Source organism: Daucus carota, chromosome 1, assembly GCF_001625215.2.
Source record: "Daucus carota subsp. sativus chromosome 1, DH1 v3.0, whole genome shotgun sequence".
Taxonomy (NCBI): Eukaryota; Viridiplantae; Streptophyta; class Magnoliopsida; order Apiales; family Apiaceae; genus Daucus; species Daucus carota.
In genome coordinates, this window is record NC_030381.2 from 33775161 (window position 1) to 33789008 (window position 13848).

Sequence of the window (13848 nt, forward strand, 5' to 3'; positions counted from 1 at the left end):
ACTAAATCGATTACATCTGCACCACAAACCTACACAAAGATTTATTTCTTTATAATTCAGCTCTCTTGCAAAATATTTTCTCTGTATTAATAAGTTCTTTGTGTTAATTTTTGACACGTATTTTGAAAAAATTTATGAAGTATATAGTTTTATAATATTTTTTTTAATTTTTTTCCTCAATAAATGTTTGTCGTTTAAACTTTATTCAAAAAAATAATAATTAAAAAATATTATAAAACTATACTATTTCCGTCCCATTTTAACTGCTTTTGAGATGGTAAAAATTTCACACCTAAACATAATTATTCTTTACAAAAATTTATATCGAATAAAAGCTCAGATTCTAAACTTTTATTTGATATAAGAATTGAAATTTTTTTATTAAGTTGTAGATATTAAATTTTTACACCTCAATATATGTGTAAAAAGTCAAATATTAGTTAAAATGGAACAAATGGAGTATTTAAGAGTCTCAAAATGCGTAGAAACAATGTCGTAAACAATTAAATCGGACGGAGGAAGTATAATTATGTGACTTATTTTTTAAATTTTCTATTTTTAAAAAGAATTATTTAATTTTATTCGTAAGAAAAACTTAAATTTAAATTATGAAATTATATTTTAGAATAGCATTAAAGTGTGTGTCGTGTCTCGATGACTCGATCCCTCCAATATGGGTTTGTCTAATATGTCTTCGTGAGCATATGCATTATCGCATTCTTCAATTTGTAGTAATTTCATTCATTTTAGTGATCTAAGTTAATTAAAATTTGTCTATAGTACATCATTAGAAAAACTAGCTTCTCAACCCGTGCAAAGCACGGGCTGTTTTAAATTATTTTTTTGATATAGGTTCATCTCTTTTAAATTGAGAGATAATAATAATAATTAAGCCTGAAATATGACTAACAGCTCTAACCGCTCTCTTATTCTTCTCTCCCTTTCGTTCATCTTTTCTTTCGACTTTGTGCGGCACATGTAATCACATGTTTTGGAAATTTGTGGAGTTTAGTCGCATTCACTATGCCATATACATTGCACACTTTTTTCTTGGTGAATGAGTCACTTGTTTTGAATCTTGCAAATTGATGTTGTTTTATGAGGGAGTTTCGAATGTTTAAACAATTCCTAATTGATTTGCTCTTCCGCTCGAGGGCGGTTTCACGGCATTGTCATTTGAGAATTGTTGTGGTGTGTCTGCTATCAAATGGTTACGGTGTAGCGGTTGTCAAAGCGACGCAATCGCCAAGGTTGTGTGAGGGAGTTTCAATGAAGTCATTCCGGTGGAATGCAGTGCGATCAAAGTAGTGAGAGTCCATGGAGTTGTTCTTGGTATATTAGTGAAAATGGGTTTAGAGAGTTCTTCATCGGTGTTAATGTGCAAATCATTGTAAGATTTCAAGATTTTGGGTTCCAATTTGGTTAGCACCCGATCTCTTCTCCCAAGCTTTCAACTTTGCAATCCGTGTAAGTAATGGTTCTTGATTTCTCCGTTTGTTTTCTTCAATGGACTTCACCACTTAAACCGAGAAATTTTTAAGCAAGTCCCATGTGAAGAAGGCCATGGGCTAAGGTATTATAGTTATATTGTATCAAACACAATTTTATTTATTATGCACTAAGCCGGGGGTCTCATGGAAACAACCTCTCTACTTTAAGGTAGAGGCATGGTCTGCGTATATTTTACCCTCTTCAGACCCTGCTCTAAGCGGGATATACTGAGCACGTTTGGTTTAGTTTGGTTCTTTTAAATTGAGATTATTTATATTATAAAAATAATTTATATTGTATATTTATTTATATTTTAAGTCATATTATATTGATATCCATATGTACACATATCCTCACTATGATATTTATTAATATATAAATACAAAAAATATACACAGTTTAAAATTTTATTATATAATTAAATTACCACCCACCTAAAATTATTGAAAATTTGATAAAAGAAATGAGATTTTTGCTGAATCAGAGCCCTTGTCATATAGTTATATATTATATTTATACTTATTCTAATATATATATATATATATATATATATATATATATATATATATATATAATTTTTTTAATCATAATAATTAAATATTCTAAAAACCGGTTGGTTGACTGATTAATCGATAATCAGAAGGATTTTAATCCGATTTAGTAAAATTCGGTTAAATCGATGATTATTTGGTCAAAACTTGATCAATTCGATGAAAATCAGGTTGAATATTAAATTTTACAAAATTTGTTGGGTAAATTTAAAATTTTAAAAATGATTATATATATATATATTATATATAATATTAAATTATTTTCAAATAATGATCATGTTAATATTTATACTGAGTAAGGGTAGATTAGTCTCTTTGAATTAAATTACTCATTATTGTTGTGTTAGATATATAATAGAATTTGACAAAATTCGGTTAAAATCGATGGCTAATTGGACAAAAATTGGATTAATTGGTTGAAAATCAGGCTGAATATTAGAATTTACAAAATTATTTATTTATTATTAAAACATAAATATAAATATATAATACATATATATATTGGAGTTTTAAATATGAAGTAATTATTATTAAAACATAAATACAAATATATAATACATACGCCCTCCGTCCCACCAGGACTGTTTGCACGCATTTTGAGACTCTTATAAAGTATAGTTCAATAATGTTTTTTTTAATTTTTTTTAATAAAAGTTTAAACGTCAAAACTTTTTTCAGGAATTTTTTTAAAAATATATATATGATGTAAGTATACTTTATAAAAACCTTAAAATGCGTGCCAAAAGTAACGTAAAGCAACTGTTGGGACGGAGGGAGTATATATATTGGAGTTTTAAATATGAAGTAATTTAATGTATATTAATGGTTAGACATTAATGTCTAATAAATACATTAGTGTTAAAAGTCAATAATGACCTTTATATAAAAAAATTATGTATTTTGAGCAAGGGGTAGTATAGTCACTTTGAATAAAATTACTCAAGGTTGTTGTATTATATATATAATAGATTAGAAATTATATCACCATATAATACACACTACACACTGCAAGTCCGTGACTGCATCACTTACTGACCTTTTCTTTTCCGGTTAAATAGCTAATTCATCACTAACCTGGCTAAAAATTTGCAACTGAGTCATGTTGTTGAAAAATCTTTCAAACGCATCATCAAGTAATTAAAAAATTTTAAACGCGTCACTCTCCGTCAGTTCCGTTAATTACTTAACGGAAAATTCAAAATGTTTTTAAAAAAGTATGAAAAAAATTCAAAAAAATCTTAAAGAATTCAGAAAAATCTGAAAAAAAAAACAAAAAATTCTTAATAAATTCAAAAACAATCTGAAAAAATGAGGGAAAAAATTTAAAAGTCCAAATAAATTCTGGAAAAAAATTCAAAATCTTAAAAGAATTTGAAAAATTCAGAAAAAATCAGGTGGCAAGTTTTTTGTTTTTTTTTCAGATTTTAGAAAATTTGAAAAGAACAAAAAAAAGCTTGCCATTTTTTTCCCATTTTTTTGAATTTTTGATTTTATTCACATTTTTCAAAAAATCAAAAAAATATTAGATTTTGTTGAATTTTTCAGATTTTTTAAGATTTTTTTTCAATTTTTTGATTTTTTAAGATTTTTTTGTTATTTTCTTTATTTCTTTTCTGGACTTTCCGTTAATTACTTAACGGAACTAATGGAGAGTGATACTTTTGAAAGTTTTTAATTACTTGATGATGCGTTTGAAAGGTTTTTCAACAAAATGACTCAATTGCAAGTTTTCGATCAGGTTAGTGATGAATTAGCTATTTAACCCTTTTCTTTTCACAGTTAGTCCTGTTCAATCATCATCTAAATATGAAAAATGTATCAATATACAATGAGCGCTTATTTGTTCATTCAAATTAACAGTATCATAAGCAAAAGTAAATTTCAGTGACACCACTGGACCCAAAACAGTCGTATATGATGGAATTACAAAGCACCTTTTGAAATTAGCGAACAAAAAGAAGATAAGTGAAGGTTTAAAAAAAATACGTGCTCAATAAGTTTAAAAATGTGCAAGAAAGCAATTGATTAATATAAAAATCAGAACATATTTACTTTTACACCAAAAAATTATTTTGGAAGCATAAATTCATATGCCATTCGCTAAATTATTTCAATCTTTATTGTGAAAAAAAAAAGGTACTCCTTCAGAAGCTTTAGCGAAAAATACAAAACCAAGTGTCGTATAGGTGAAGACACATTCATTTTGTGGTGATAAATTGTGTAGTGTGGATAAGGGCAACTTTATATTCATGTCAAGCAAAAAAAAACTTTTAGGAAAGTGGTCACTCGATAATTTCTTTTTCTTTTAAAGTTAAACTCTACTCTTTTCCGAGTAGCAATTATTATCGGAATATAATTATTGTCAGCATACATCCAACATATACAAATATTAATAGTATATATCTAACAAAAAAAAAAAGTTTACACAAAATTCTGCCTGATGATGCTATAACTTTCCTCTTTATACATCAAAAACTTAGTATTAAACTATCCAATATGCTAAAGATTCGTATCTTTATTAATAATACAGTGTATTAAACACGAGGTGATCTTTGTTTAAAAAAGCATGAGTTTATTTTCTATAACGATGACTTCTCTACGTAGAATATACTGACACGTTTTTTATGGTAAAAATCCTTGACTGTGATATTAAAAAAATTGAGATTCGTAACTTTATTAATAGTACAATGTATTAAACATGAGGTGATATTTGTTTTAAAAAGCATGAGTTTATCTTCTATATCGACAACTTCTATGCGTGGAAAATATTAACGCATTTTGGATTGTAAAAATCCTAAATCGTGATTTTAAAAAAAACTTGCCTATTCTTTCTAGACTTTGATGTCATCAATTCGACACGGATTAATTAAAATAAACAATATATTATGAGCTCTTATAGTAAAAATGATAATTATATAGTATAATATATCACATATTTTAAAAAATATATATGTATATATATATAATATAATGAGATTGGATCTAATCTAAATCCATATCTTGTAGTTATATTGGATCAAATCCTTACCCGATCAGGTCATCATCGAATCAGCTTTCTTTTGAGTTGATCCATATGTGGTCCATTAGCTATCAGATCGAATCGGGTTGGACTGGAATTTTGATTCATTTATAGTCGTAGAATCATAACGGACCCAATAACCTACCGCAAGTCGGTCCGGAAGTGATAACAAGTTGCTATACATTAGTTATTGACTTGAATCTGTAAAGAGTTCAAATCTTTTTATTCTAATCGATGTGAGATATTATAAAAAAATTCCTAGCAGCTCGAAATTCAATTAAGTCTAGCCGCATAATATTGTTTATGTGTTCATTTAACTTTTTTGTTTTATCTTTTGCATTCCGAACCACCCCTAACAACCTTACCACCTATTTGTATAAAAATAAGAAATAATAATTTAGTGGGGTTATGTCAAAATCCACGTTTTAAGAACGATTCCAACCATCAAAAATCTTTAACAAAAAAATGAGTTGGCATATCAAAAATAAAAAAATACAGATGGTCTGTTGAAAATTTCACACTCCAACCATACTCTCCCCTTGTCTATAATTCTAGCCGACCTGCTATGCATGACTATATTTGTCGAACCTCTACACGCTTGTAAGAAATCTGTATGAAGATCACACATCATCTATTACCATATTAAAATGATATATTTTATTTATAACACTGTAAATTATAGTCAGTCAATACAATCGAAGCACGATGTCTTACAGCTTCAGCATATTTTACATAATTTCTTAGAGTTTCAATTTAGTCAACTATTATAGCTAACTCCATGCTTTAATGAGGTATTTTGATAACTTGTACTTCTTGAGATCATCACACAATTAAATACCATTTTATACTATCTGGCATTAATTAACCAAAAATCCAACATTAATTAGGTAGTACAAGGAGTTGTCTTTATAAGTAATGTCTAATTTAATATGTACTCCCTCTGGTCCTTATTATAAGGTATCAAGACTTTTTGCACACAATTCTAGGTCCTTTGACCACCTACTTAAAATTATGTTTTTTAAATTTTTCTTTTTCTGAATTAAAATATTTGATATATATTTTAATTTAGAAAAAGAAAATTTTAAAAAAAATAATTTTAAGTGTGTGGTCAAAGCACCTAAAAGTGTGTGCAAAAAGTCTTGGTGACTTATAATAAGGACCAGAGGGAGTATTTATTACTCAATTTACATTGTTTTTTGATATATACATATACTTACATATAAATCTCGTAGACCGAAATTAAGATCGAAAATGGCAAATCTGAAGATCATTGAAGCGATAATAATAATAATGGTGATTGTAGCGATAACACAAGTGACAGAAGCAGATCTCGGGTGCAACCTTAACTTGGCAACAGAAGTGGCAAAAGCAAAACCTGGATGCAACCTCAACAAGCTGGTCTCAAAGTGTTCTAGAGCTCTGTATGATTTCATGTTAGAACCTTCAATAAAATGTTGCAAAGAAATTAAAAAGGCAATAGAAGATGATAAAAAATGTATGTGCAAGTACTTGTATAGTAATTGTGGGGATAAGTTTCCTGGTTTACTCGAAACCGTTCTCGTTTGTAAAGCTCATATTTCATGTTTCAAGTAGGTTACTTGATTAATTATGTTGATACTTACATATTTTTCATTTCAATAAAGTTATTTAATTTTGGGTTGATAAAATACATCAATGTTTTTTTTACATATACTCTGCTGATTTCAAATTTTTGTTCCAGTCTAAAATGATATTGTTGATATTGATTTATGAGTGATTTTTCATTTTTATATATTTTTTAGCGTTCTTATACTTGTGTGTGATATTATGTTTTCGTATTTTTTCATAATGGTTCTCACAATTGCAAGTGAGATTTCATTTTTGTAGTTTTTCTTAATGATTTCCACTTTTCTGAATGATTTTTTCTTCACGTGTTTTTTGTTTTTTGCTCTCACATATGATTTGAATTATATATATAAATCACTAACCATTTTGTTGCATACCATCATATATAGCTTGTAATTAATAATTAGGGGATGACAAAATTTTCTGGATATCCGACCGAACCGATCCGAATGGTTTTGTCCGAACCCGAGTTTTATGGTTTGATTATGGGTTTGGTTTTTATTTTTGAAAAACGATTGAATTTGGAACGGGTTTGGTTTTTAGGCCAACCGAACCAAAACTCGACCCGAATATCCAAAACCCGTTCGAATCCGAACCAAACTGAAAGCCGACCGAACCCTATATTATAAATTTATCATATAACATTATATGATATACATATAATATTTATAAAAAATGTTCTTTATCACAAGTTGGCAAGATATATGCAACAAAAGAATAATTGTGTTGCTACATTTTTTCTTAATCACTTTTTTTTCACATTTTATTTTTTAATCAGCCACATATAACAAATCTATTATATGCCTGTATGTCAAATCAATATTATAAACTTTTTATTTTTTATTTTACTATATTAAAATTTTATAGTTTGAACTTCACAAGATTATTTTATTAATTTTTATAACTTAAATGTAAATTGTAATTGTAAGTGTATCGGAGAAAAAGATAGATTCAAATATTAAATATGATATAAATTTATTTTTAAATACCAAATATTTATCTTTTTATTATAAAATAAGACATAATCTAATATAAATAATATTTCTAAAAAGGAAAAGTATCATAAACATTTTTTGCTTATTCAAATAAATAATATAAAATCCATATAAATTTATATTAAAACATGATACTTATTTTTTGAACAAAAGACTTGTTTATGAACTTATATTTTGAGATATATTTTTTATATAATTTTTGGGTTTCGGTTCAAACTGAATCGAATCGAAACCGGTGGTTCGAGTTTGGTTTTTTAATTTCGGGTTTCAATTCAGTTCGGTTCGGGTTCGGTTTTGAAAAACACTATTCGGTTCGGTTTCGGTTTTCGTCAAAACTGACCCATACCGACCGATTGCCATTCCTATTAATAAGCATAATTATATCTAAAACATTAAGTTGTTCATAATTATATATGTAATTAATGTGTTAGACGTTCTTTATCAATATATATAATTAGATATGTAAATAAATATGTGGATTATTAATTGCTATGTAAATAAATACGTTATTAAGTTCCTAGGTGAGTGCCTTACCAAATTACTCAATTTTTAACAATATTTGACCAAAATATGAATATTCAATACGAAGGGTCCTAAATATCGACAAGATGCTTTAGTCGGACTGTCGTAGAAGTATTAAGATAATACGCCACTACTTGAATATCAAGGTGATACTCCACTAGTAGAGGAATATCAATGTGATATTTTGTTCATATTATTTTAAAAACAACTACTTCTAACTAACATTAATGGTTAGTGTAGTGCTCAAGCAGTAAAAACATATTTGCACCCGACTATAATAACTAGACACAAATCTAACACAACAATAAACTCTTTATCATCTATAATGCCGGATAGAGATGACAATTAGGTCGGATAGAGTTGGGTATGACAAAATCTATATCCAAACCCGAATTTTTTATCCATGCCAAAACCCAACCAGAACACGAAAATAGTACCCAAACCCGATCCAATGGATTTCAGATCGGGTTCGGGTATATCCGAACCCGATTTTTTTGATTGGATATTCAAAACCCGAACCTGAATCCAAAATCCGAAAAATATTTATAATTATCAATATTGCAAGCACTCGAAATCAAAACACGCGATATGAAACACCAGGGGCGAGATGAATTTTAATGTTCCAACTTCAACTATTATATCACAAAATCAATTTTGTTTAAATATGTATAACAAATATTTTATTGATCAGCCTAATTAACAATATTTATTACTCGAAAATGTTTTGTTCACCATATCACCCGTTTGAAATATGCTATAACTTAGTTTTATTGAATTTTATTATTAGTCAATTTTTAACTTAGATAAATATATGTTCTAAAAATTATACGATAATATGTATATTGTATAATTCTGGTATATAAAATAATGTATAAGTATATCATATATTTAATATAATGTATAATATATAAAGGTATATAAAATTATATATATAATATAATTTATATAATATTAAATATTTGTTTTTTTTCGGGTTTTGAGTTCGGATCGGGTTTAGATCTGCTTTCGAATCGGTATACCTAATATCCAATTCCGAATCCAAAAATTTTCGGGTTTAAAAGTTAAATCCAAATCCCAAATCCAAAAAATCGGGTTCAGTATATCCAAAATTTCGGGGTTCAGATAAGATATCCGTCAAATCGAATTATTGAGCCATCCCTATTACCAGACAGTAACAAGACTCATGGGAACATGCACATGCGTTAATAAAACTTAACCAAAATATGAATATTTAGTAAAGTGGGTGCTAAAGCCCTATAAAATATGTTACTTATATATAGATGATAAATTTATATATTATTTCTACTACCCATTTACTCCCTCCGTCCCACCCATTTCTTTACTTTTTCCTTTTTGGGGTGTCCCACCCAATTCTTTACATTTCAAAACTTACCAAAAATAGTCAATGGGTCCCACCACTTCTCCACTTTTCTTTCCTTTTCACACTACTTTTAGTCCACTATCTTCTTTTTATACATTAAAAATCAACGGGTCCCACCACTTTACCCACTTTTCTTCCTCTTTTCCACTATTTTATACATATTTCTTAATCTCCGTGCCCAACCCATTCGATAAGAAATGGGTGGGCCGGAGGGAGTATAACATATAAATGTATATTGTAAAAACTAAATATTTAAAAGAAAACCAAATATTATTGAGTTATGAAATATATATATGCAATTTATTTCTACTTTTTGTTTCTATTTTTACATATAACCATGCAATGAAAACACACCACCTAACTTCCACCACAAAAAAACAACACTCAATGCCAGCAGCTCTTTTCATCCCAAGAGCTCTCCTCTTCCTCACTCACCCAAGGTCATTTTCGTCAACACCAAAAATGAGCATCAGCAGCTCTGTGAACTCCGTCACTCCCCGCCTAAGAGGCGTGGTGTTCGACATGGACGGAACCCTAACGGTTCCCGTCATCGATTTCCAAGCCATGTACAAACAAGTCTTAGGACAAGACATGTACGAGGCTATCAAACTCAAGAGTCCCTCGGGAATAGACATTTTACATCATATTGAAACATGGGATGCTGATAAGCAACGAAAAGCTTATGAGATAATTGCTGATTTCGAGCGGCAGGGGCTTGAACGCCTTCAAATCATGCCTGGTTAGCCTTCTTTCTCGTACATAGTTATCTACGTTGTACTCGTTTTGTCTGTATGTTGTGATTTAGCAAATGTACTTTGTGTTTTGTACTAATTGTGTATTGGGTTTGGAATATTTTAATGGGCCATTTGGGTTGTTGAGTAAATGGGTAAATGGTGAATTAATTTGTAATTTTAGTTGAATGCAAGAAATTTTTGTTGGGAAAAATGAAGGGGTTTAGTATATTTGCAGTTGCCTGTTAGTTTCGATGGTTAGAAATGTAAAGAAGTATTTGGGGAATTGGGTGTCGTTTCTATGTATGCTATATTGGGGATTGGTGCTAAACCAGAATTACTGCATTTCGGAACTCTCGTTGTCTGTTATTGTGATCTCAACTGGTCACTATAGTATGACATATATCCTTTATCTTTCAGGTCTATAACTAGGACAGTTATGAATTTGATTCCTTAGATGTTGTTTTAGACTATTAAGAACTAACTATTTTACAGTTCGATTTGGATCCAGGTGCATCAGAACTTTGTGGATTTCTTGACTCGCGAAAAATCAGGTGAACTTATCCTTAAACGTTCATGTTCAGAAGCATTTGTTGAATATAATAAGTCTTCTTAGATCTCTCTCCTATATACACTCGACGATGATTGTATCTTGAGCTCCCGTAAATCATCTATAAAACCTTATTATGATACTGCTAAGTTGTTGCTATTCATCCACTTATGTATATACAAAGGTGACTAAAACATGGAGATAGGTGTGATAGGTCTCAACTGTCTGCGACATGTTAACACTTAATAAATGATAGAACTGTCATGGCAATCTGCGCTGCCAGTTTTCATCTATCTTCTTTAGGATTGGTAATTTCAAGCTTGGAAGTGTTTTTTGCTACTATTCTGTAGCCCTTTTGGGAAAATTTGATTGTTGGTTTTATTCCCTAGTAATTGGAATTTCCCACGATAAATAATTTTCATAAGGAAAGTCTTTCAAAGATCTAGCAAATCTCAAATAGTTTTGTTGGTGAGTGTCTTTAAAGGCTGATCATCCATTCGCCATTTAGTTTGGATTGCACTTTTGTCTTTAGGCTGATTGAAATTGTTGAGTATAAAGGATCATAGATGTATGCTTAACACGGGTAATTAGCTGATCCATCTGGTTTCATATTGAAAATATTGAGTCCTCATAAAGTGCTTTTTTATTTTTGTGCCAAGTCCCTCATTAAGTGATTGATCCTTGTTTTATTGGTTGCAATCATTGCATATTAATATTTTCCACACTTTCTTGATTTCCATGTATATGTTCCTGTTCCATTAGTCTCTTGTTACTTGTATATGTCAAGAATTTGAACTTAGTCTAATATACATATTTTATTATATAACACATCATTATCTTGTTTTCGTGGAATAATATAGTGATTTTAACATGTTTTATACTTTTTTCAGAAGGGGATTAATTACTCGCAATGTGAAATCAGCAGTTGATTTGTTTCACCAACGATTCGGGGTAACTTTAAGAATTTGATGTCTTATCACTCAATGGATTTAAGCCAATCTATCATCTGGTCTTTTTTACATAAAAAAAATGTTGTGTTGATATGCTTGTTTCATGTTGTTTCTTTTTGTTTTGTAACTTGCATTTGTTTTTAATAAAAGTTTTTTCTTGATAAAGTTACTCTTTTCATTTCAGCACTACACTACTACTATGTTTGTCCGATTTCGGTTTCAGCTGCTGTCTTTGTGTTACAGGAAGAAATAAATATCCTATGATACATGAGCAAAAGAGAAGAAAATAAGGAGAAAGGTATAAAAGAGGAGAATAGGGCATCCTGGTAAAAAGAGGAGAATAAGACAACTCTTGATTGTAAAAATAGAACTCTTAGCTTTAAAAAATCAACCACTTATAATTTGCTAGATCCTTTACAAAATCATGTTTTATTCGATAATTAATATTTTTGAATCATAATTCCAACAAGTACAATGTGTAATTTTTGCTACAATATCATATCCAGCATACTTGTTTTTTACAATTATGACTCTCTGTACTGGTGTCCAAAATACGAACAGGTTCTTGTGCTACGAATTCTTAAAAATGTGGAGTATGAGCAACATGCAGTATTAGTATAAAATGACATTGGTGTGTTTGACAAAATGATTTATAACTACTTAATTTCAAGTGGGATGAACCAACTGAAATAGTAACCGAGTTAAAAAGTTTTATAGGTTCCCACATACTATTGATTTACCATTTTTCGTGCTAATCATTACAATTATCCATTGTATTCAGTTCAACAAGTTTGTTTGATGATATAATACTGGTATTATACTATTTGTGTCGAAGTGGTTCCCCGTTTTTGTTTGTTACTTGAAATATATTCTCTGGATAAATATCAAAACCTTTTCAACTCAAATTCCCGTGGCTAAATCCTTTGAAGAATTAATTATCAGAAACCAGACCCAGGTCCACATAATAACTGAAGTTTGTATTTTTTTGGTTATCATGCAGATTCTTTTCTCTCCAGCACTGAGCAGGGAATTTCGTCCATATAAGCCAGACCCAGGGCCGCTGCTGCATATCTGCTCAACCTGGGAGATGGAACCTAATGAAGTGATGATGATTGGTGATAGCCTTAAAGATGACGTGAGTCATTAGTTTATCACTCTTGTCTTTATTTATATGATTTGTATTGGAATTTGTACCTTTATCATGAAAATTGAAATATATATAGAATAGAATGAAATTTTATTCCCTGCAGTTTGTTCCTTTCAAATAAACAGAGCAGTAAAGTGAATAATACCTAGTCTAGATGTTTTTGATAGCATAATATAGCATGTATATATCAGTAGAACAATTATGACTCCCTTTTCAAATACAAATAAGCATGATTTTGACTTCACATTTTCTAAGACACTCATGTCAGTTGTGTTATTTCAAGTGCTTGTCTCCGAATGTTTTCTTAGTATGGCTTCTTAATCATTGCAGGTGGCTTGTGGGAAACGAGCAGGAGCTTTTACATGTTTACTGGATGAAACTGGACGATACGCTGCTCCTGAATATGCAGCTGTGGAACATAAACCAGACTACACTGTATCTTCTCTTGCTGAAGTTATTTCACTGCTGGAGACAAAATTTGACTTGGCACCATGACACACCAATGCAAAAGGGCAGCAATCGTGCTTTCATACGAGCCGCATCTTTTTCAACAAATTCTAGTCAAGTACTTGCTACTTATTCCAACTTATAGATACCGTGATGAAAAGAAGTTCAGCTTTATGTTTGGTAGAAACCTCCTGTGTATTTATGCGAGGAAATATCATGCTATCTAAACCAAAACTTTAGCTATCTGCTCTCCCTTCTCGAGTCTGTCTTTAAGCATCAATGAAATAAAATGAATTTTAATGCTCTATTTATAACATTCTGACCGTTATTTATATAGCTTATAGGCTTAACACAGGGTTTAAGTCTGTGATAGTTCGTTGCAAACAACCAACATGTCGTGAACAGTTGATTCTTGAGGGCTGATGGTTGTTGCAGACAATCAAGAATCGAGCTCCCTTC

General features: G+C 29.9%; 1 protein-coding gene across 1 annotated transcript; it reads left to right on the forward strand.

Moving 5' to 3' along the window:
- Positions 1 to 9909: 9909 nt before the first annotated feature.
- On the forward strand, positions 9910 to 13696 carry LOC108212701 (haloacid dehalogenase-like hydrolase domain-containing protein At2g33255). Its single transcript, XM_017384445.2, has 5 exons — positions 9910 to 10303; positions 10807 to 10849; positions 11736 to 11796; positions 12796 to 12930; positions 13273 to 13696. Exons 1-5 carry the CDS (start codon positions 9952 to 9954, stop codon positions 13435 to 13437), a joined length of 756 nt encoding a protein of 251 aa, XP_017239934.1. The 5' UTR covers positions 9910 to 9951; the 3' UTR covers positions 13438 to 13696.
- The last annotated feature ends 152 nt before the right edge of the window (positions 13697 to 13848 follow it).